The sequence below is a fragment of the Scyliorhinus canicula genome, chromosome 8 (genome assembly GCF_902713615.1).
Source record: "Scyliorhinus canicula chromosome 8, sScyCan1.1, whole genome shotgun sequence".
NCBI classification, from domain to species: Eukaryota; Metazoa; Chordata; class Chondrichthyes; order Carcharhiniformes; family Scyliorhinidae; genus Scyliorhinus; species Scyliorhinus canicula.
In genome coordinates, this window is record NC_052153.1 from 9582986 (window position 1) to 9607185 (window position 24200).

Sequence of the window (24200 nt, forward strand, 5' to 3'; positions counted from 1 at the left end):
TGGAAAGATTAACGCTTTGGGTGGAAACCAACACAACTCAATCGGGAAGACAAGTGTGCCGAGTTAACAAGACCCACTTAAATAGAGGTTCAATGATTCAACGTCAAGGATTACGAGTACAAGCATTTTCTGGGTCTGATAAACTTAAATGATAAAAAAAATTAAGGAAGTCACAAATGCTCGATAAAGCTGGAGAAAGTTGCAAATTAGTGTGAAACAAAGCCGTGGGTTGTTTTCAAATGATATGGGGCCAGAGAGCTTGCGTAGGTCACGACTGGGCAATGGGAAAGGAAGACTTTGAGCAGCATTTTCTGTTTTCGTTGGAGATATCCAGAATATGCAGTTCTTTTTTTGTTAAAGCTCAATGATAAACTAAATAGTTTTGAGGATATTTCTGGTAGGAACTAAACTCTTTCCCATTGCCAATTCCATATCGTGGTGAATAATTACTTTCTGCTACACCCCTCTGCTAAAACTAGTGAGTGCGATTGCTTCACACTACCTCCTGACTTTTCTTGTAAACCTTCATCAGACAGGGACTGTCAACTTACAAAGAACTTTGCAGCCTCGCCAGCGACCTTAATCAACCCGACCTTGTTTACAAGTTCATGAACTTGGCCAATCACCATGCCATGTGGAACTCTCGGAAGGTAAATTATGTTTCGGGGAGTGTTCATAACGTACGCGAGTGGGAATTAATTGAATTCCCGACGGAAGGAGTAAGCTCTGCCAATCAGGTCTGATACTATGGGTCGCTGATGTTTCGCGTTAGCGGAAAGAGTTGTGTGATGGTGATGCTGGTATGAAGTAACTGCTGCTTGTCCCTGCAGGGTGCGGCTTTTGGCTTTAACATCATAGCAACGAAGGCTGAAGAGCAACTGGCTCCTTATTTAGCTCAACTTATTCCACGACTTTATCGCTACCGGTTTGATCCAAATTCTGGAATCCGGCAGGCAATGACCAGTATTTGGAATGCTCTCGTCACCGATAAGAATGCGGTAAGTCCGTCACTTCACTCCAACCTGATTGTTTTTCACTTGAGCTATTTGAGCAATATAATTTGGAGTTATGTCACCTCCAAACCAGTTATTTTTTCTATCTGTTTGATGTAACTGGATGTGGTTACTTAAATCAGAGTGCGCATACACAGAAGGAGAAAATTACTTTTTTGAGCAACTTCCAGCGCAGCTGGCTGCTAGCACCAGTAAATGGTGCTTTCCTGAGGGAACATTCCTGGGGCAGATATCCCTTTGAGGATTCATCCTGCTCTTTTTTTCACCCTGCAAACGACACCCCATCTGTGCAGGATTGCTCCTGCTTTAACTTTCTATATAGACGTTCATTAAGCACTTGATATTGTGGAATTGCTGCACCATCCTGGTGATAACAGTTTTTTTGTCCTATTCTGTAATTTTGTGTGATGGGAGAGCTGATTGATATCTCCAGTGGATACAGCAACTTTATGAATCGCACTGATCTTTTTTTTCTAAAATGCATTGTTCTCGCACTGATCCATGTACCAGCTTCCCCTTTTTATTTAGGATGTACTCTAAGCTCTATCTGGACTACAAATCTGTTTCAAAGCTCATCCCTTTTAGACCGTTTTCAAAAGAATTACCTAATTATATGTTTCTTTCAACAGATAGATACGTATTTAAAGGAGATTCTTCAAGATCTAATAAACAATTTAACCAGCAATCTTTGGCGGGTCCGTGAATCCAGGTACATACTGCTGTTTCAGAAGTGTGTTATGGCCCTGTGAGACCGAATCGCAGTAACTCTAGACTTGTGTTACAGTTGTCCTCGACCTTCTTCGGCTAGGGAGGTGGAAATTGGGCTGGATTCTCTGCCGGTGGTAACGGGGCCACCAATGCAGAGGAGAATTTAAAAATTGGTGTCAGGCATCGGTAGGTGCCAGTCCAATCGCGATGTTCTGACGCCCCGGGCTGGCAGTGAGATCGGGGTTCGCACCCGTGTGCCAGTTGAGGGGATGTAAAGACCCATTTGCATCCATTTAACGAGCTGGACACCCTATTCCCTGGCTCCCCTGGGCCGGGAATCATGTGGCCAGGGATTACCACAGGTCTCAGCAAGCATGAGCCTGACGCTGTGGACCCAGGGGGTAACTCCTTAAAGGAATTTAGTTGCTCCCAGAAATATAGCAAAAACTCACTGGAATTTGTAAAGAAGTTTTCGGATCAATGGGTCCGTTGTTGCTGAGCATGTTCAGGGATTCTTTGGCGAGAGCAGCCTCCCCGAGACACTACGGCAGTCGTCTATCTTTCTGCTCCTGATAAAGGATAAGTGTGGGTCGAATCGCCCAATTTCCCTGTTACATGTAGATGCCAAGTTATTGGCCACAATATTGGCATTAAGGCTGGAGAGTTGAATTCCGGAGGTAGTGAGGGAAGACTGGATAGGGTTTGTGAAGGGACGAAAGTTGTCGGCCACTGTGAGGCAGTTGTTCAATGTGGTGCTTACTCCTCCGGCCAGGCTTAAATTGGAGATAATCATATCGTCGGACACGGAAAAGGCGTTCGACTGGATGGAGTGGGGGTACTTCTTCACAGTGTTGGAGAAGTTTGGGGTTTGTGTCGTGGGTACAGCTGCTGTATGCGGCCCCGTTTGCTAGTGTTTGCACCCACATCATGAGCTCGAGTCTTTCCGGTTGCATCGGGGTATGAGCCGTTGGCCATTGCTTTGAGGGCCTCAAATGGGTGGAGCGGGATTGTTGTTGGGGAGGGGTGGAAAATACAATTATAAAATTTGTTCAGTGCAGAAGGTGGCCACTCTGCCCATCGAGTCTACACAACCCTCTGAAAGAGCACCCTACCGAGGCCCCATTCCCCACCGTGTCAAAGGTTAAGTGTAACCCCACTTAACCGGCACATCTGTGGCAGGAACCCGCAAGACCGGGAGGAAACGCATGCAGGCATGGGAGAATGTGCAAACTCCACACAGACAGTTGCCCAAGGCTGAAATTGAACCCAGGTTCCTGGTGCTGTGAAGCAGTATTGCTAACCACTGTGCCATCGTGCCCCCCCATAGGATATCATTATATGCAGATGATTTGCTGCTGTATGTGAGTGACCTGGGGTTGTCTATAGGGAATGTTTTGGGTACTTTGCATGAGCTTCGGTGCCTTCTCTGGTTGTAAGTTGAATATAGGGAACAGCGAATGTTTTGTGGTCAGAGCATCGGGGCGGGGACCCAGATTTTTTGGGGGGGGCGGGGATTGCCGTTATGGTTCGCAGGGACTAGTTTTCGGTACTTAGCGGTCCAGGTGGCTGAAGATTGGACGGGCTCCAATGGTTGAATAACATGAGCCACAAACCAGCTGCAGCCTTGATTCATTCATCCCCCTCCACGGGTGAGCATCTCTTTTAAGTGGTAAAACCCCATTTACAAACATCAACCAGAACAAAGAGTGGTAACTGCATTGCAATCACATGCTTGAGTCAGGTCAGGTCACTCCTGTGTTTGGGGGAAGGGGGGGCACACAGAAAAAACAGGATGGGAGATCTGCTTTGCGGGGGTGGGGGGGAATTCTGTGGGACTTTGCAGTTTGCTCAAAATGGTGGCCCAAAAGTGGGATTCTCTCGTAAACCTCGCCATGCATAAATTTTCATGGCAAAGGATACTGAATTGCTTCCCGATTTGCGCTCCCAGGGGGAATGTTAATTGGTAACAAATCTCCTCTCCGGGAGAACGTACGGCTGGATTCTCCGATTCTGCAGCTATGTCCGGAGGATACGTCTGGTCTTCCGACCAAAATGTTGGTGCCGCTCCTGCATCGATTCTCCGTCCGGTGGGGGGGGCTAGCAGCCGCGCCAAGTAAACCCTGCCGATACGGAGGTAGAATGGCCGGGGTCCGTGGCCACGCATGCACATGATGGGGGCCTGCAGTGGCAACGCCGTACAACATGGCGCAGGCCACTCGCGGACCCGGCCTGCCAAAAACAGCCGCCCTGTAACCCCTCTTCCACCAGTCCCCGCAGCCCACGCCAACGCCTCCCCTGCCAGGAGAAAGGCTCTCACCACACCCCGACTGGCGGCGCTGGACACAGTCCACAGCCGCCACGCCAGGATTACGAAAATTTAGAGGACACGCGACCATTGTGAAGTCGGCCCATCGGGGGAGGGCCTTGGGTAACGTCCTGAGGCCATTCTAACGGCGTGAGGAGTACGCCGTTTTTGAGGCGGCGGAGCATCGAAAAATGGCACCTCCCCTGATTTCGCCGTAAAAAGGATTCTCTGGCCGATCGCCGAATGTGATTTTGCCGTCGGCAATCGGAGAATCCCGCCCATAGTCTCCCAAGCGGAGAATCTCGCCCTTTGATTGCAGTCCAGCAACCTGTCCTAAACAGCTGGGCTGTCATGTCAAGGACCACTAAACTATATTCTGGCAAGATATTGGTTTTCAGTTGAATGAGCGACAGAAAATCATTTTTTTTAAATTCATTCATGGGATGTGGGTATCGCTGGCTAGGCCAACATCTATTGCCCATCCCTAATTGCCTTTCAGAAGGTGGTGGTGAGCCACCTTGAATCACTGCAGCCCATCTGTTGTAGGAACGTCCACAGTGCTGTTAGGAAGCGAATTCCAGGATTCTGACCCAGCAACTGAACGAACGGAGGTGTAGTTCCAATTCATGATTGTACATGATTTGGAGGGGAACTTGCAGTTGGTAGTTTTCCCATGCATCTGCCCTTGTCCTCTCAGATGGTAGAAGTCAGGGTTTGGAAGGTGTTAAGAAGCCTTGGTGAGTTGCTGCAGTGAATCTTGTAGATGGTACACATGGCTGCCACTGTGTCGGTGGTGGAGGGAGTGAATGTTAGTGGATGGGGTGTCAATCAAGCGGGCTGCTTTGAACATAGAACAGTACAGCACAGAACAGGTCCTTCGGCCCTCGATGTTGTGCCGAGCATTGTCCGAAACCAAGATCAAGCTATCCCACTCCCTGTCATTCTGGTGTGCTCCATGTGCCTATCCAATAACCGCTTGAAAGTTCCTAAAGTGTCCGACTCCATCCTGGATGGTGTCAATCTACTTGTGTGTTGTTGGAGCTGCGCTCATCCAGGCAAGTGGGAAGTATTCATCACACACCTGACTTGTGCCTTGTAGATGGTGGACAGACTTTGGGGGGGGTCAGGAGTTGAATTATTCGCGGCAGGATTCCTAGCCTTTGACCTGCCCTTGTAGCCACAGTATTTATATGGCTAGTCCAGTTCAGTTTCTGGTCAATGGTTCCCCCCAATTCCCATTCACTATTCAGGGTTGGGGGCACTGTGGTGGGCGGTCCGGGGCGCGTGAGCGGCCGATTGGGGGCACTGCTTTTGTCGGTCCAGGTCCGCAGGCTGAGTCCGCCATGCGCGGCCTCTGAACCAGAAGTGCTTGGGGCCATATCGGCAGCTAGAGCTGCGAACTCTATGCTGCCTCTCTGTTGGACCCCAGTAAAATGGGGAATTAGTGGCCGTTTTACGCCAGTTTTGCTCGCGTAAAATACCACCGTTTTCATGCCGGCGTGTGGACATAGTCTCCAAAACGGAGAATCCACCCCTGGGAGTGACAGCCTCTATTTTATGCTCACGTCTCCGGAGCAGGGCTTGAATGCACAACCTTCTGGTTTTGGGAGGGATTGTGTCACCATTGAGCCACACAGAAAGGCTTGATCTTGCCCCGAGGTATTTATTTCAGCGTAACCCTTCCCTTTTGTGATGTACCTTGAATGCTAAATGCAAATGACATTCCAGCAATCTATCGAATATGTTTTGCTTGTCGTGCAACTGCAGTGTGATGGTTATATGAACAAAATGGGGGCAGCACGGTGGGCAGTGGGTTAGCCCTGCTGCCTCACAGCACCGAAGTCCCAGGTTCGATCCCGGCTCTGGGTCACTGTCCGTGTGGAGTTTACACATTCTCCCCGTGTTTACGTGGGTTTCGCCCCCACAGCCCAAAGATGTGCAGGCTCGGTGGATTGACCACGCTAAATTGCCCTTTTATTGGAAGAAATGAATTGGGTACTCTAAATTTATTTTTAAAAATATGAACAAAATGAACTTTTAAAACATCCTTAATTCTCCAAGCATTTTTCAATCGCGTTTGAGAATTGAAACCTGCCATTTATCTTGATCATGTTTATTAGACTTGCCCCTGTCACCTCCCAATAATTAAAAGCATTTCAGTAAACGTGTCCTTTTAATATTTCTGCAAATGTAGGTTATAGACCCATTATAATTTCCCTTCCAGTGAGAATTACATCCACTTAATTGTATAAAGTGTATTTTAGAACACGGAAGGCAGAGAATGTGGGTTTTCCCAACTGTATTCACTCTCATACCTATTGTCTTACAGCTGTTTAGCAATTAGTGATCTACTGCAGGGAAGACAAGCAGATGATATAATTGACCGGCTCACTGAAATGTGGGAGACTCTCTTCAGAGTGCGTGACGATATAAAGGTACAGCATTAAATTTCAGGCACTCTTCCAAGATGGGCTTTTGCACAGATTATGCTGCCATGTCGCTAAGTTTGATATTTGAGGGTCACAACCAGTGTTCCTTCTAAGCTGTTTGGATGGGAAATTGGGAATGTGTCACTCAGGGAAAATACAGGCCATGCATCAGCAGCATTCCCTTTAAGATGCCCGTGTCAATCTGAAAGGGACCAGGCAGTGCAAACGGCCGGCCTTACATAGCAAACGGAAATTCGGGCGGGCATGTGGTCCCATCAGTTGGATGAAGGCAGGATTGTTTTGGGTTGCAATGCCGCTGAAGACTAACCTGCCAACATTGATTGCGTCAATTCGCAAACAGAAAATGGCCACTCGCCTGAGACGCTGGCAGGTGACCAAATGAGTAAGGAAGAGATTCCACTTGTACGTTTTGGGAGCGGTTGAAAATTAAGAGCATAAGATTAAATTATTGAAGATGTGACTACCTTGACTCTTGAACTAAGCAATCTTGTCTATTTAACAGGAGTCTGTTCGTAAGGCTGCAGACTCTGCACTTAAAACCTTGAGTAAGGTAAGAATATTACTCATATGTTGAATGCATGAAATGAATTGAAAATCACTTATTGTCTCAAGTAGGCTTCAAATGAAGTTACTGTGAAACGCCCCTAGTCGCCACATTCCGGCACCTGTTCGGGGAGGCTGGTGCGGGAATTGAATCGTGCTGCTGGCCTGCCTTGGTCTGCTTTCAAAGCCAGCGATTTAGCCCTGTGCTAAACCAGCCCCTTAGAATTGAGTTTAATTAATTTCATGTTGGCAGCGTGCTACTAAATGAGACGGACATTTAGGGTTCTGGTAATCTCATTCACGTTGACTAGCTGAAGCTTCTGGTCTTTCCCGCAATCTGTTCGCTCAATTACTTGGGCTTTCAGTCACCCAGACTCTAATAAGTGAGAGGGCACGTCACTAGCTGAAACGCCACATTAAACTGTTGTTTGTTTTTACTGCTGTACCTCGAGTTTAAATTGCTGCTGTTGAGCATCTTATTAATGGCTTTAAGCCCAAAGGTCTTTATTCAAGCGTCAAAACAAACAGGATGAACTCTTAATGTTCCAGCTAAACAAATTGGTAGTCAAACTTCCCCTGTTTTCCTACCACTATCACATCGCATTGTGAAGTGCATCACGGCAAGTCAATCCTGTCTCCCACTGACCTGATTTTACTTTTTCTATAATTTTCATGAATGCATTAGTGTTTACATTTTGTATTGAGAAAAATCCAACTCAATTAACAACAACAAAATTTGTATTTAAAAAGCACCTTTAACGTAGTTAGAAAGTCCAAAGTGTTTCACAGGAGGGCACGATGGCACAGTGGTTAGCACTGCTGCCTCACAGCGCCAGGAACCTGGGTTCAATTTTGGCATCAGGTGACTGTCACTTTTTCTCTGTGTCTGCGTGGGTTTCCTCCGGGTGCTCCGGTTTACTCCCACAGCCCAAAGATGTGCAAGTTAGATGTATTAGCCATGCTAAATTGCCCCTTAGTGTTCAACGGTTGGATGGAGTTGCGGGGGATTGGGCCTAGGTAGGGTGCTCTTTCAGAGGGTCGGTGCAGACCCGATGGGCCGAATGGTCTCCTTCTGCATTGTAGGGACTCAGTGATTCTGAGTAAAAGTTCTTTCACCCATATACAAAGGAAGAAAACAGCGAATGTGTGGGTTGACCCCTGAGAGGGTGAGACTTGAGAATTAATAATGGGAAACAAATAAATGGCAGCAATTTTGATCAATTATTTTGTGCCTGTCTGCAAGCATCCCAAGAATAGTAGAAAAGCATAGGGCAAAAGAAAATAAAGAACTTAAAATAATTGCAATCACCGGAGAAAAAGTACAAGGAAAAGGATGACGAACCCCAGACCTGTTGGCCTGCATACTAGGGTCTTAAAAGACATGGCTGGAGGGATAGTGATGCATTGGTTGTAATCTTTCGGAGCTCCCTAGATTCTGGAACGGTCCTAATGTATCGGAAAACTTCAAATGCAACACCTTTAGTCAAGAAAGGAGGAACACAGAAAGCAGGAAACTATAGACCAGTTAGCTGAACATCTGTCTTTGGGGAAAATGCCAGCATCTATTATTAAGGAGGTAATAGCAGGACATTTAGAAAATCATAATGCATTCAGGCCAAGTCAACATTGTTTTGTGAACTCTATGACAATTGTATTAGAACTCTTTGAGGATGTAACAAGCAGGGTGGATATAGGGGATCCAGTAGATATTTGGATTTCCGAAAGGCACCCGATAAGGTGCCACGTAAAAGGTTTCTGCACAAGATAAGAGCTCATGGTGTTGCAATTTTTTCCCAGTTGGCCTCCACTATTTTTCCAATGAACCAAACTGGGGTGACGTGACGTCATGGAGGAATTTGTCGACAAAGACATCGTGTGTTGACAATGGGGCGAGACAGTGACTCAGGCTCATGTACATATTGTCTGTTGTGAAATACTTTCGAAATTTCAATTGTAAAGGAGTTAATGTTACCATGCTGCCTTTGTCAAACAGTTAAGTTTGTTTTCTTTTGTAGGTTTGTATACGTATATGTGAACCTGAGAATGGTGCTGCTGGTCAACGAGTTATTGCTGTGCTCTTACCTTGTTTATTGGACAAAGGCATTATGAGTCCTGTAGCAGAAGTTCAGTCTCTAAGGTACACATTTATATACCATTAAATCATTGGAGAAGGAAACAGAAATCCAAAATCTTCAATTGCTGACCCAAATCGTAAATAAACGTAATACATAATTATGTAGTGATTTAAATATTTAGAATTATGAAACTTTTAAAGGAGGGTATCATAATTTACATAGTGTGCTTTTAATGAAGGTTTCCTGTATCAGCACTATTTGTTCTTTTTTAATACACCCTTCTGACATTGTTGCGCTCAACGTTCTGTGAGGTCAACAATTTTAAAAATAAAATCGGAACAAAATTTGTTTGAATTACTGAGCAGGTCAGCAGAGTCTCTGGAGAGAGAAACAGAATTAACATTTCAGGTCTCTGATCTTTCATCACAACTGGGAAAAGTTAGAGATGTGATCGGCTTCAAGCAAGTGAAAGGGGATGGGGAACAAAAAGAACAAGAGGTCTGTCCTGGGGCGGTTTAGCACCAAGCAGGCCAGCAGCACGGTTCGATTCCCGTAACATCCTCCCCGAACAGGCGCCGAAATGTGGCGACTAGGGGCTTTTCACAGTAACTTCATTTGAAGCGTACTCGTGACAATAAGCGATTTTCATTTCATTTTCATTTCATAGGGTGAAAGCAGGAGAGATTAAATAACAAAATGGTTGATAATGGAAATCCAAAGGGAGTGGCAATGGGGCAAATAAAGGAACAAAGGTTGTCTCGAGGGGGTGTGAAAGGCAGAACCCATGAACAAAAGAAGAGAAAAACAGGAAAAAAACCAAAACCAGCAAAGAGAACGGTAACAAAATGGGGCAGAGATTGCAACTTTAAATTGTTGAGCTAAATGTTCAACAGTTTCTCCCAATCAAATCCTCTCAAATAGATACTAAATAAGCATTTTGTTAATGTTCACAAGTGGAAACATAGGTGAACTGGAAGAGTATGTAAAGCAATTGTTAAAGATGACTAATTGTTATTGGAGAAAATAAATTGATTCTGAAAGATTTAACAGAGCATTGGATGAGTTAGTCTATTCCGTGTAAAAACCTTTCTCCTAACGTTTCATCAGTCGCTCAGTAACAATCAGCAATTCATGACCCCTCCCTGCCGACTACCCAACGGACTCAATCATTTTTCCCTGTGCAACAAAAACCCACATAAAACTTGATTAAACCCCCTCTACGCCTTCCAGTAGAAATAATTTCACTATCTCCCGCCAGTCCATTCTGCAAACCAGTCTACATTGTGCCAATGTGTTTTGCAAATCCTTTGACTTTGCCAGACCAAATTATGGGATTGCTTAGCCTTTTTTCTCTTTAAAAAATTTAGAGTACCCAAATTTTTTTTTCAAATTAAGGGGCAATTTAGTGTGGCCAATCCACCTACCCTGCACATCTTTAGGTTGTGGGGGTGAAACCCACGCAAACACAGAGAGAATGTGCAAATTCCACACAGACAATGATGCAGGGCCGGGATCGAACCTAGGTCCTCAGCGCCGTGAGGCAGCGGGGCTAATCACTGCGCCACCGTGCCGCCCGGGGTTGCTAAGCTCTGTCTGTACGCATGTTGCTTTTATTGTCATACAATTAACCCTGTGTTGTAGCTTCACCAGATTGGCACCTTGTTTTTAGGTACGCCTGGTGCTGCTCCTGGACTGTCCTCCTGAACCAGTTTGGTTTTGGTATAACTTGGCACTGATAAATAGCTGGTATTATCCTCTCTCAGAACCTCACCTGAGAATTGTTTGCAATGTTGAAATCTGTCTACAGCATCTAGGGTTACTCAAAGCATTGCTCATCACTTGTGAAAATCTCTAAGGGAAATTATGAAAAATGTGATGAAATCGCATGAAGTGATTGTAATTTTTCACAGATACCTCAGTTTTATTAGATTTTAATTTGTGACAAATCTCTTCTTTTGCAGTATCAGCACCCTTGTGAAAATTAGCAAAAGTGCAGGGATGTTGTTAAAGCCACATGCAGCAAGACTTATCCCCACCTTGTTGGAATCACTGAGCGTTCTCGAGCCACAGGTCCTCAATTATTTGAGTCTACGCGCCACAGAGCAGGAGAAGGTGAAGTACGATATCTAACGTGTTTGTATTGTACAATCTGTTTTATAATTAACTTCTCTTTATGAACATTATGCCTATTTTCTTCTGTAAACACTAGGCGGCCATGGACAGTGCCAGACTTAGTGCAGCTAAATCTTCTCCAATGATGGAGACGATCAATATGGTAAGTGCCAAAAGGCTCAGCAAGCAGCTGATGTTTTAATCTGAAAACCAAAAGATACTGTTTTACTGGGAAAGGCCTAAAAGTTAATTCTTGTCTGTTTTTTTAATTTTATTTGATAGTGTCTCCAACATCTAGATGCCTCTGTTCTGGGAGATCTAGTTCCAAAGTTGTGTGAACTGCTGAAGAGTGGAGTAGGACTTGGAACCAAAGTGAGTCATAAAATGCCACAAAGGACTTGCGCAACTGATGGGTTTTTAGGAATTCATTCATGGGTTTTGGCTGTCACTGGCAAGGCCAGCATTTATTGCCCATCTCTAATTGCCTTTCAACTGAGTGGCTTAGGCCATTTCAGGGGCCATTTTAAGAGTCTATCCACTGCTGTGGGTCTGAAGTCACATCGAGGCCAGGTCAAGTAAGGGAGGCAGATTTCCATCCCGGAAGGTCTTTGGTGAACCAGATGGGACTTTATGACAATCGACAGTGGTTTCATGGCCATCGTCAGACTTTTAATCCCAGGTTTGTAATGAATTCAAGTTTCACCATCTGCCATGGTGGGCTTCGACCCCGGGTCCCCAGAGCAGTACCCTGGATCTCTGGATTACTGGTCCAGTGACAATATCACTGGTCCAGTGACAATATCACTGTGCCATCGCACTTGTACGTTAAGCGTAAACTTCTTCACTTTTGCACCATTGAAAGTTTCTCTTTCATAAACTAATATGGTCTGCTCAGACACTGACAGCCTGTTATTTAATGATCCACTATGTATGGGTTGTGGGGTGTAGTGCCCTTAATTACCCTTTGTGATGGGCCCATCAGCATTGTAGCTGTGAATTTTTTTAAAATGTTATTCATTTACGGGATGTGAGCGTCGCTGGTTCGGGCAGCATTTATTGCCCATCCCTAGTTGCCCTTCAGAAGGTGGTGGTGAGTTGCCTTCTTGAACCGCTGCAGTCCCTGAGGTGTAGGTACACCCACCGTGCTGTTAGGGAGGGAGTTCCAGGATTTTGCCCCAGCGACAGCAAAGGACTGCCAATATATTTTCAAGTCAGGTTGGTGAGTGACTTGGAGGGGGGTGGTGGGGTTCCCAGGTATCTGCTGTTCCTGTCCTTCTAGATGGTAGTGGTCCTCGGTTTGGAAGGTGCTGACTAAGGAAACCTGGTGAGTTACTGCAGTGCATCTTGTGGGATGGTAGACACGGTTGCCACAGTTTGCCAGTAGTGGAGGGTTTGAATGTTTGTGGAAGGGGTAGCAATCAAACGGACTGTTTTGTCCTGGATGGTGTCGAGCTCCTTCAGTGTTGTTGGAGCTGCACTCATAGAACATACAGTGCAGAAGGAGGCCATTTGGCCCATCATGTCTGCACCGACCCACTTAAGCCCTCATTTCCACCCTATCCCAGTAACCCCTCCTAACCTTTTTGGTCACTAAGGGCAATTTATCATGGCCAATCCACCTAACCTGCATGTCTTTGGACTGTAGAAGGAAACCGGAGCCCCGGAGGAAACCCACGCAGACACGGGGAGAACGTGCAGACTCCACACCGACAGTGACCCAGCGGGGAATCGAACCTGGGACCCTGGCGCTGTGAAGCCACAGTGCTATCCACTTGTACTACCGTGCTGCCGTGCTCCCCCAGACAAGTGGAGAGTATTCCATTACAGTCCTGATTTCTGCCTTGTAGATGGTGAACAGGCTTTGGGTGGGTCAGGAGGTGAGTTACTCGCCGTAGGATTCCTAGCCTTTGACTTGCCCAAGTAGCCACAGTATTGATGTGGCTAGTCCAGTTCAACTTCTGATCAATGGTAACTCCCAGCGTGTTGATTGTGGGGAAATTCAGCGATGGTAGTGCCATTGAATGTCAAGGGGTGATGGTTAGATCCTCTCTTGTAGCAGATGGTCCTACAAAACTGGCACTTGTGTGGCGCAAATGTAACTTGCCACTTGTCAGCCCAAGCCTGGATATTGGCCAGGACATGCTGCATTTGGACAGGGACTGTTTCATTATCTGGGGAGTCACGAATGGTGCTGAACATTGTGCAGTCATCCGCAAAAACCCCCACTTCTGACCTTATGATGGAAGGGAGGTCATTGATGACGCAGCTGAAGATGGTTGGGCTGAGGACACTACCCTGAGGTACTCCTGCAGTGATGTCCAGGAGCTGAGATGATTGACCTCCAACCACTACAACCATCTTCCTTTGTGCCAGGAATGACTCCAACCGGCGGAAAGTTTTTCCCCCTGGTTCCCATTGACTCCAGAAATGGTGAATAATTTACCTAGTAATTTAATGTGTTAATCCCCTTTGGTTTCTGAGAGTAAATCTTGCCACCCTGTGTGAAACCAAATCATAGACCACCTTCTTGCAGAAGTCACAGGGTAGTAGTCATGGGTGACTTCAACTTCCCAAACATTGAGTGGAAACTCTTTAGATCAAATAGTTTGGATGGGGTGGTGTTTGTGCAGTGTGTCCAGGAAGCTTTTCTAACACAGTATGTAGATTGTCCAACCAGAGGGTAGGCCATATTGGATTTGGTACTTGGTAATGAACGAGGGCAGGTGATAGATTTGTTAGTGGGGGAGCATTTTGGAGGTGACTTTCACTTTAGTAATGGAGAGGGATAGGTGCGTGCAACAGGGCAAGGTTTACAATTGGGGGAAGGTTAAATACGATGCTGTCAGACAAGAATTGAAGTGCATAAGTTGGGAACATAGGCTGTCAGGGAAGGACACAAGTGAAATGTGGAACTTGTTCAAGGAACAGGTACTGCGTGTCTTTGATATGTGTGTCCCTGTCAGGCAGAGAAGAGATGGTCGAGTGAGGGAACCATGGTTGACAAGAGAGGTTGAATGTCTTGTTAAGAGGAAGAAGGAGACTTATGTAAGGCTGAGGAAACAAGGTTCAGACAGGGTGCTGGAGGGATACAAGATAGCCAGGAGGGAACTGAAGAAAGGGATTAGGAGAGCTAAGAGAGGGCATGAAAAATCTTTGGCGGGTAGGATCAAGGAAAACCCCAAGGCCTTTTACACATATGTGAGAAATATGAGAATGACTAGAGCGAGGGTAGGTCCGATTAAGGACAGTAGCGGGAGATTGTGTATTGAGTCTCAAGAGATAGGAGAGGTCTTGAACGAGTCTTTTTCTTCAGTATTTACAAACGAGAGGGGCCATATTGTTGGAGAGGACAGTGTGAAACAGACTGGTAAACTCGAGGAGATACTTGTTATGGAAGGAAGATGTGTTGGGCGTTTTGAAAAACTTGAGGATAGACAAGTCCCCCGGGCCTGACGGGATATGTCCAAGGATTCTATGGGAAGCAAGAAATGAAATTGCAGAGCCGTTGGCAATGATCTTTTCGTCCTCACTGTCAACAGGGGTGGTACCAGGGGATTGGAGAGTTGCGAATGTCGTGCCACTGTTCAAAAAAGGGAATAGGGATAACCCTGGGAATTACAGGCCAGTTAGTCTTACTTCGGTGGTAGGAAAAGTAATGGAAAGGGTACTGAGAGATAGTATTTCTGAGCATCTGAAAAGACATTACTTGATTAGGGATAGTCAGCACGGATTTGTGAGAGGTAGGTCTTGCCTTACAAGTCTTATTGACTTCTTTGAGGAGGTGACCAAGCATGTGGATGAAGGTAAAGCAGTGGATGTAGTGTACATGGATTTTAGTAAGGCATTTGATAAGGTTCTCCATGGTAGGCTTATTCAGAAAGTAAGGAGGCATAGGATAGTGGGAAATTTGGCCAGTTGGATAACGAACTGGCTAACCGATAGAAGTCAGAGAGTGGTGGTGCATGGCAAATATTCAGCCTAGAGCCCAGTTACCAGTGGCGTACTGCAAGGATCATTTCTGGATCCTCTGCTGTTTGTGATTTTCATTAATGACTTGGATGAGGGAGTTGAAGGGTGGGTCAGTAAATTTGCAGATGATACAAAGGTTGGTGGAGTTGTGGATAGTGAGGAGGGCTGTTGTCGGCTTCAAAGAGACATAGATAGGATGCCGAGCTGGGCTGAGAAGTGGCAGATGGAGTTTAACCCTGACAAGTGTGAGGTTGTCCAATTTGGAAGGACAAATATGAATGCGGAATACAGGGTTAACGGTAGGGTTCTTGGCAATGTATTGGAGCAGAGAGATCTTGGGGTCTATGTTCATAGATCTTTGAAAGTTGCCACTCAAGTGGATAGAGCTGTGAAGAAGGTCTATGGTGTGCTAGCGTTCATTAGCAGAGGGATTAAATTTAAGAGCCGTGAGGTGATGATGCAGCAGTACGAAACCTTGGTATGGCCACATTTGGACTACTGTGTGCAGTTCTGGTCACCTTATTTTAGGAAGGATGTGGAAGCTTTGAAAAAGGTGTAAAGGAGATTTACCAGGATGTTGCCTGGAATGGAGAATAGGTCTTACGAGGAAAGGTTGAGGGTGCTAGGCCTTTTCTCATTAGAACGGAGAAGGATGTGGGGCGACTTGATAGAGGTTTATAAGATGATCAGGGAATAGATAGAGTAGACAGTCAGAGAATTTTTCCCCGGGTGGAACAAACCATTACAAGGGGACATAAATTTAAGGTAAATGGTGGAAGATATAGGGGGGATGTCAGAGGTAGGTTCTTTACCCAGAGAGTAGTGGGGGCAAGGAATGCACTGCCTGTGGAAGTAGCTGAGTCGGAAATGTTAGGGACCTTCAAGCGGCTATTGGATAGGTACATGAATTATGGTAGAATAATGGAGTGTAGATTAATTTGTTCTTAAGGGCAGCACGGTAGCATTGTGGATAGCACAATTGCTTCACAGCTCCAGGCTCCCAGGTTCGATTTCGGCTTGGGTCACTGTCTGTGTGGAGTCTGCACATCCTCCCGGTGTGTGCGTGGGTTTCCTCCGTGTGCTCCGGTTTCCTCACGCAGTCCAAAGATGTGCAGGTTGGGTGGATTGGAGGGCAGCACGGTGGCCTAGTGGTTAGCACAGCTGCCTCACGGCGCTGAGGTCCCAGGTTCGAATCCCGGCTCTGGGTCACTGTCCGTGTGGAGTTTGCACATTCTCCCCGTGTCTGCGTGGGTTTCACCCCCACAACCCAAAAAATGTGCAGAGTAGGTGGATTGGCCACGCTAAATTGCCCCTTAATTGGAAAAAATAATTGGGTAATCTAAATTTAAAAAAAAAAAAAGGTTGGGTGGATTGGCCATGATAAATTGCCCTTAGTGTCCAAAATTCTATGATTAACCTAGGACAAACGTTCGGCACAACATCGTGGGCCGAAGGGCCTATTCTGTGCTGTATTTCTCTATGTTCTATGTTCTATCTTTAATTTGGATCGTAGGATCACAGAGGACCTTTGTGTCTGTGCAGGCTCTCTGTAAGAACTACTCAGCCATTCCCACTCCCTTGCTTTTTCTCCATATCTGCGCAGTTCTTTTCTCTTCAGACAATTATCCAATTCCCTTTTGAAACCACAGCTGAACATGCCTCCTTCACACTGACATGCAGATCGCTGTGTTAAAAAAATGTTTATACACCTGTTATCATTGCTCCTTTTGTCATTCACCTTAAGTCGGAGTCCTCTTTTTCTCAACTCTCTTGCCAGTGGACAAAGGCTTCTCATCTATTCTGTCTAGACCCCTCTTGATTTTGAGCACCTCTTATCAAATCTCCTCTCGTCTTTCTCGAAAGAGAACAGCCTCGTCTTCTCCAATCTATCCTCGTAACTGAAATCTCATCCCCAGAACCATTCGTGGAAATCTTTTTTACACAATCTCCAGTGTATTCACATCCTTCCTAAAGGATGCCCAGAGTTGGGCAGAGGACAGTAATTCTTGGTCTCTGTTGCATTAGCTGGTTTCAGTTGGCTTGATGTTGATAAGAGCTCCACAGTTGACTCCCAGTATCCTCATAGTTCAGGAATTCCTGTTGGGAAAACACATGGAATAAAATATTGCAATACCTCTTCTCTCTCTCTTCCCCCCCACCCCCCCCCCCAATGATGTCACGTTTTTCCAGCGCCATAAGGTCCACACCATTACATGAAGAATGCTCACATGAGTTAGATATTGGAGAATCAGAAACACTTATGGAACCGTCCCCCAACTTAAGGGGCTGGTTTAGCTCACTCGGCTAAATCGCTGGCTTTTCAAGCAGGCCAGCAGCACGGTTCGATTCCCGTACCAGCCTCCCTGGACAGGCGCCGGAATGTGGCAACTAGGGGCTTTTCACAGTAACTTCATTGAAGCCTACTCATGACAATAAGCGATTTTCATTTTTTTTTTTTCAAGTTAACATCTTCAGCTTGAGACGGTGAAAAAAAGTGAGGAACGTGAGAGAAATATTAGTGATAACCTGCTGAATTAATTTGCCTACTTCCAAAAATAACTTTGAAACTGTTGCTTTGGTAATGTGATTATATTCCTATGGTGTTCTTCAATGTCATTGTTTAGTTCATTAAAGCCATCATAGTCTTCCGTGAAGATCATCAAAATGCAAATCGCACTGGTTAATATGCTGCTCTAATTTACAGGGAGGCTGTGCCCATGTGGTCGTTTTTTTGACAACCAAATGTCCACAAGACTTAAACCCTTATGCAGGTGAGTATGCGGACTAATTACTGCTTGAAACCCTTTTATTTTATTTCGGAGGGACAGCTGTAAAAAGCCTATTCTCACACTCAGTTTAACTGTTTCCATCTTAAATTCGAAAAAGCACAGATGCGAGGCCATTCAGCCCATTATGCCTCTGCCAATTATTTGGAAGAGTCATCCAATTAATAATAAATAATAAGAACCTTTATTGTCACAAGTAGGCTGACATTAACATTGAAATGACGTCACTGTAAAACTCCCCTAGTCGCCACATTCCGGCGCCTGGTTGGGTACACAGAGAATTAAGAATGTCCAATTAATCTGATAGCACGCCTTTCAGGAATTGTGGGAGGAAACTGGAGCACCCGGAGGAAACCCCCGCACACACAGGGAGAACGTGCAGACTCCGCGCAGACAGTGACCCAGCCGGGAATCGAACCTGGGACCCTGGAGCTGTGAAGCAACAGTGCTACCGCTCCCTGAACTTTCCCCCATTGCACCTGCAAAGCTTTTCCCTTCAAGTTTTCTCTTTTAATAAATTTAGAGTACCCAGTTATTTTCTTTTCCAATTAAGGGGCAATTTAGCGTGGCCAATCCAGCTACCCTGCACATCTTGGGGCTGTGGGGATGAGACCCATGCAGACACAGGGAGAATGTGCAAACTCCGCACGGACAGTGACCTGGGGCCGGGATTGAACCGGGGTCCTCGGCACCGTGAGGCAGCAGTGCTAACCACTGTCCCTTATCCAATTCCCTTTTTTATATATATAAATTTAGAGTGCCCAATTATTTTTTTCCCAATTAAGGGGCAATTTAGCGTGGCAAATCCACCTGACCAGCACATCTTTGGGTTGTGGGGGTGAAACCCACGCAGACATGGGGAGAATGTGCAAACTCCACACGGACAGTGACCCAGGGCTGGGATTCGAACCGCGTCCTCGGTGCCGCAGTCCCAGTGCTATCCACTGCGCCAAGTGCCGCCCCTCAATTCCCTTTTTAAAGTTTCTATTGAATTCGTTTTCCTCAGGCAGTGAATTCCAAATTCTATATAGATGTCATTCTGAAGTCAAGTGACTGCATTTGCTGCTGTTATGAGTTGAAAACAAACCGTTACAACAGTGAGAACGGAAGTACGGCCGATACATCGAGTGAAAACTATTGATTGAAACGGGAAACCATTGGCATTGTCTGATGCTGCTGTAACATTGTTCTCTCTTATTGATGGCAGGTAAATTGATGAGTGCCCTCCTATCTGGGTTAAATGATCGTAGCAGTGTCATACGGAAAGCGTACGCTGTGGCATTGGGCCATTTGGTTCGGGTGAGTGCCTTTATCTGTATTTCAGGTGTTATGTGACCTTAGGTATGAGGTGAAGGGATAGGAAGACAATTGAGTTTGTCACAGGATGAATCTTTGCACTGTAAAAGGCAAGTTCACAACGCTTGGGTGCCTTTGGAATCTGTTATCAGCAAGTGGCAATTCTGGAAGGTGTTGCACCTGTGAACTAAAGTTCTTTTACTTTGCCTCAAAACGTACCTTAACTGCTTGTTTCAAAGCCTCATTGTAGCTGTGCGATTTTTGTTGCTCCCTTTTCCGATACCAGCTCCCCTGAACTTGCGATGAGAATGAAGGTTAAATTGGGTCATCTCATTCAGAGGGACTGTGCTGGATTTGTACCGAGGTCTCCGAGCCAAATTCAGGGTGGCTTTCATTACTGCATCTTACTTTTCTTCTAAATGGTCATTCTTAATAGGAATATAAGAAATAGGAGTAGGAGTGGGTCATTCAGCCCTTTGACTCCCCCATCTCCCTAACTCTTACTCCCTTGCTATTCTGAAGTTAAAACCAAATTACTGCGGATCCTGGAATCTGAAGCAAAAACAGAAAATACTGGACAATCACAGCAGGTCTGACAGCACCTGTGGAGAGAGAAGGGAGCTAACCTTTTGAGTCTGGATGCCTCTTTGTCAAAGCTAGAGTGAACGGGAAATAGGGTCAGATTTATACTGTTGTTTGGGGGGCGGTGGTGGATGGGGCTGGATAGGGGGCCAGGGATAGGTGGAGATTGACAAAGATGTCAAGGCCAGAAAGGCAAAAGGAATGTAAATGGAGAGGCTTAACGATGTGGAGATGCCGCCGTTGGACTGGGATGGGCACAATAAGAAGTCATACAACACCAGGTTATAGTCTAACAGGTTTGTTTGGAATCACTAGCTTTCAGAGCGCAGCTCCTTCAGTGTGAATCACCTGATGAAGGAGCTACGCTCCGAAAGTCAGTGATTCCAAATCAACCTGTTGGACTTTAACCTGGTGTTGTAAGACTTCTTACGGAGGAGATGAAGGCTTAAGAAGGGTGCTGATAGTGGCACATAAAGAGATTAGAATGTGTTAATGGCAGAACAAAAGTGAGCAGTGTGTTAAAGGGCAACCAGGAACAGGGAACAGAACCTAAGTGGGATTGGGGGGAGGGGAGGGGAGGGAGACAATGGTGAGGGAAAAACAGATCAATGGAAGAAATGAAAATAAATTGGTCAAAATAAAAATGGGGTGAAGGTGGGAGTGTGAAGTTGTTGAACTCAATGTTAAGTCCGGAAGGCCGTAACGTGCCTAATCGGAAGATGTGGTGCTGTTCCTCCAGTTTGCGCTGGGCTTCACTGGAACATTGCAGCAGGCCAAAGATGGACATGTGGACGTGAGAGCAGGACGGTGAGTTGAAATGGCAGCGACAGGGAGGTCTGGGTCCTGCTTGCAGACAGACAGAAGGTGCTCTGCAAAGCGGTCACCCAGCCTACGCTTAGTGTCTCCAGTGTAGAGTAGACCGCATTTGGAGCAGCAAATGCAATAGACCAGATTGAAGGAGGTGTACATGAAGCGCTGCCTCCCCTGAAAAGACTGGTTAGGCCCTGGAATGGTGAGCAGGGAGGAGGTTAAAGGGACAGGTGTTACATCGCCTGCGGTTGCATGGCAAGGTGCTGTGGGAAGAGGGTGGGGTGATGGAGGAGTGGAGCAGGGTATCCCGGAGGGAACAGTCCCTGTGAAATACTGGCAGGGGGAGTGAGGGGAAGATGTGTTGCGTGGTTGCATCATACTGGAGTTGGCAGAATTAATCTAAAGTTAGTTTGTCTGTTGGCAGCATTTATATTTCACAAGAGCAATGGTCACGGTAGAACGAATGTATAGTGAGGAAGATAGTACAAGCACTGTACAATACCCATGCTACATCATGCAGAAGTAAAATCAGTTCAGAGAGAAGGGGATCTTGACATTGTTGCTCTTTGATCTCTCGGTTTCAACGGTCTGAGTCATTCAGAAAGGCTTAAAAGACGTTCATCTTAGAAATGTTTTCGGGCTGAGTTGATAATGGTGTGCAAATATGTTAACGGAGTTCATTGTATTCCTGGTGACCAGTTCAGCTGCCAGTTATGTGTGACTAATGGTGGCAAACAATGGTTTACTTACCAAAGCAAACAGGGCTTTAGGTTGCATAAATAGAACTATCAAATTTAAAAAGCACAGTGTCTTGTCTATATACAAGACCCAGTGAATCACATTTGGAAAACTGTATCCAGTATCAGCCCCCTCGTATGTTGGATGATCTGGAAGCAAAATCCAAAAAATTACCCCCTTGGATTAAATCCAATTTAGAAGATCTGAGTCATTCAGAAAGGCTTAAAAGAATTCTATTCCCTTAAGAAATCCATTTAGAATTTGGAATGATTTAATAACAGTGTGCAAATATGTTGAAGGATTTGATTGTTTTCCTCGTGACGAGCTCAGTGGCTGTAGGAAGGCCAGAGATCATACATATAAACAGCAGAAGGAAAAGACAGTCATGCAGGCACTCTGCATACATGGACCAGTTCCTGGCTGAAAACCCGATCGCGTATGGCAAAATGTAGATAAAATACAAGTGTGTGTACATTGGCCTGTGTATTCCTATGTGTAGCCAAGTTTCAGTTGCCTGTGATGGTTTTTACCAGATTGTATTTTTTGGTGCCTTGATTGGCCTTGGCCTCTTCCAAGAGATCGTAGGACTGATGATGACAGGTGGGTGGGTTTGCTTGGGGGAAGGTATGGTGGATATGCCTGTGGGGAAGGTGTGGTGGATATGCCTGTGGGGAAGGTGTGGTGGATATGCCTGTGGGGAAGGTGTGGTGGATATGCCTGTGGGGAAGGTGTGGTGGATATGCCTGTGGGGAAGGTGTGGTGGATATGCCTGTGGGGAAGGTGTGGATATGCCTGTGGGGAAAGTGTGGTGGATATGCCTGTGGGGAAGGTGTGGTGGATATGCCTGTGGGGAAGGTGTGGTGGATATGCCTGTGGGGAAGGTGTGGTAGATATGCCTGTGGAGAAGGTGTGGTGGTTATGTCTGTGGGGAAGGTGTGGTGGATATGCCTGTGGGGAAGGTGTGGTGGATATGCCTGTGGGGAAGGTGTGGTGGATATGCCTGTGGGGAAGGTGTGGTGGATATGCCTGTGGGGAAGGTGTGGTGGATATGTCTGTGGGGAAGGTGTGGTGGATATGTCTGTGGGGAAGGTTTGGTGGATATGTCTGTGGGGAAGGTGTGGTGGATATGCCTGTGGGAAGGTGTGGTGGTTATGCTTGTGGGGAAGGTGTGGTGGATATGTCAGTGGGGAAGGTGTGGTGGATATGCCTGTGGGGAAGGTGTGGTGGATATGCCTGTGGGGAAGGTGTGGTAGATATGTCTGTGGGGAAGGTGTGGTGGATATGCCTGTGGGGAAGGTGTGGTGGATATGCCTGTGGGGAAGGTGTGGTAGATATGTCAGTGGGGAAGGTTTGGTGGATATGCCTGTGGGGAAGGTGTGGTAGATATGTCAGTGGGGAAGGTTTGGTGGATATGCCTGTGGGGAAGGTGTGGTAGATATGTCAGTGGGGAAGGTGTGGTGGATATGCCTGTGGGGAAGGTGTGTAGATATGCCTGTGGGGAAGGTATGGTGGATATGTCAGTGGGGAAGGTTTGGTGGATATGCCTGTGGGGAAGGTGTGGTAGATATGTCAGTGGGGAAGGTTTGGTGGACATGCCTGTGGGGAAGGTGTGGTAGATATGTCAGTGGGGAAGGTGTGGTGGATATACCTGTGGGGAAGGTGTGTAGATATGCCTGTGGGGAAGGTATGGTGGATATGCCTGTGGGGAAGGTATGGTGGATATGTCTGTGGGGAAGGTGTGGTGGATATGCCTGTGGGGAAGGTGTGGTGGATATGCCTGTGGGGAAGGTGTGGTGGATATGCCTGTGGGGAAGGTACGGTGGATATGCCTGTGGGGAAGGTATGGTGGATATGCCTGTGGGGAAGGTATGGTGGTTATGCTTGTGGGGAAGGTGTGGTGGATATGTCTGTGGGGAAGGTGTGGTGGATATGCCAGTGGGGAAGGTGTGGTGGATATGCCTGTGGGGAAGGTATGGTGGCTATGCCTGTGGGGAAGGTATGGTGGATATGTCTGTGGGGAAGGTGTGGTGGATATGCCTGTGGGGAAGGTATGGTGGATATGTCTGTGGGGAAGGTGTGGTGGATATGCCTGTGGGGAAGGTGTGGTGGATATGTCTGTGGGGAAGGTGTGGTGGATATGCCTGTGGGGAAGGTGTGTAGATATGCCTGTGGGGAAGGTATGGTGGATATGCCTGTGGGGAAGGTATGGTGGCTATGCCTGTGGGGAAGGTGTGTAGATATGCCTGTGGGGAAGGTATGGTGGATATGCCTGTGGGGAAGGTATGGTGGATATGCCTGTGGGGAAGATATGGTGGATATGCCTGTGGGGAAGGTATGGTGGATATGCCTGTGGGGAAGGTATGGTGGATATGCCTGTGGGGAGGGTGTGGTGGATATGCCTGTGGGGAAGGTATGGTGGATATGCCTGTGGGGAAGGTGTGGTGGATATGCCTGTGGGGAAGGTGTGGTGGATATGTCTGTGGGGAGGGTGTGGTGGATATGCCTGTGGGGAAGGTATGGTGGATATGCCTGTGGGGAAGGTATGGTGGATATGCCTGTGGGGAAGGTGTGTAGATATGCCTGTGGGGAAGGTGTGGTGGATATGTCTGTGGGGAAGGTGTGGTGGATATGCCTGTGGGGAAGGTGTGGTGGATATGCCTGTGGGGAAGGTATGGTGGATATGCCTGTGGGGAAGGTATGGTGGATATGTCTGTGGGGAAGGTGTGGTGGATATGCCTGTGGGGAAGGTGTGGTGGATATGCCTGTGGGGAAGGTGTGGTGGATATGCCTGTGGGGAAGGTGTGGTGGTTATG

At 46.6% G+C, this 24200-nt stretch overlaps 1 protein-coding gene across 2 annotated transcripts in view; it reads left to right on the forward strand.

The window, feature by feature from the left end:
- The window catches only part of ecpas (Ecm29 proteasome adaptor and scaffold), a 107475-nt gene that overhangs the window by 63372 nt on the left and 19903 nt on the right, over nt 1-24200 (forward strand). For both annotated transcript variants that reach the window (XM_038804143.1, XM_038804144.1), the window contains exons 29-39: nt 533-650; nt 831-998; nt 1643-1722; nt 6356-6461; nt 6979-7026; nt 9035-9156; nt 11056-11206; nt 11304-11369; nt 11489-11578; nt 17880-17946; nt 19169-19260. In XM_038804143.1, coding sequence (XP_038660071.1) covers nt 533-650; nt 831-998; nt 1643-1722; nt 6356-6461; nt 6979-7026; nt 9035-9156; nt 11056-11206; nt 11304-11369; nt 11489-11578; nt 17880-17946; nt 19169-19260 — 1108 coding nt within the window. The remainder of the gene's footprint in view (nt 1-532; nt 651-830; nt 999-1642; nt 1723-6355; nt 6462-6978; nt 7027-9034; nt 9157-11055; nt 11207-11303; nt 11370-11488; nt 11579-17879; nt 17947-19168; nt 19261-24200) is intronic.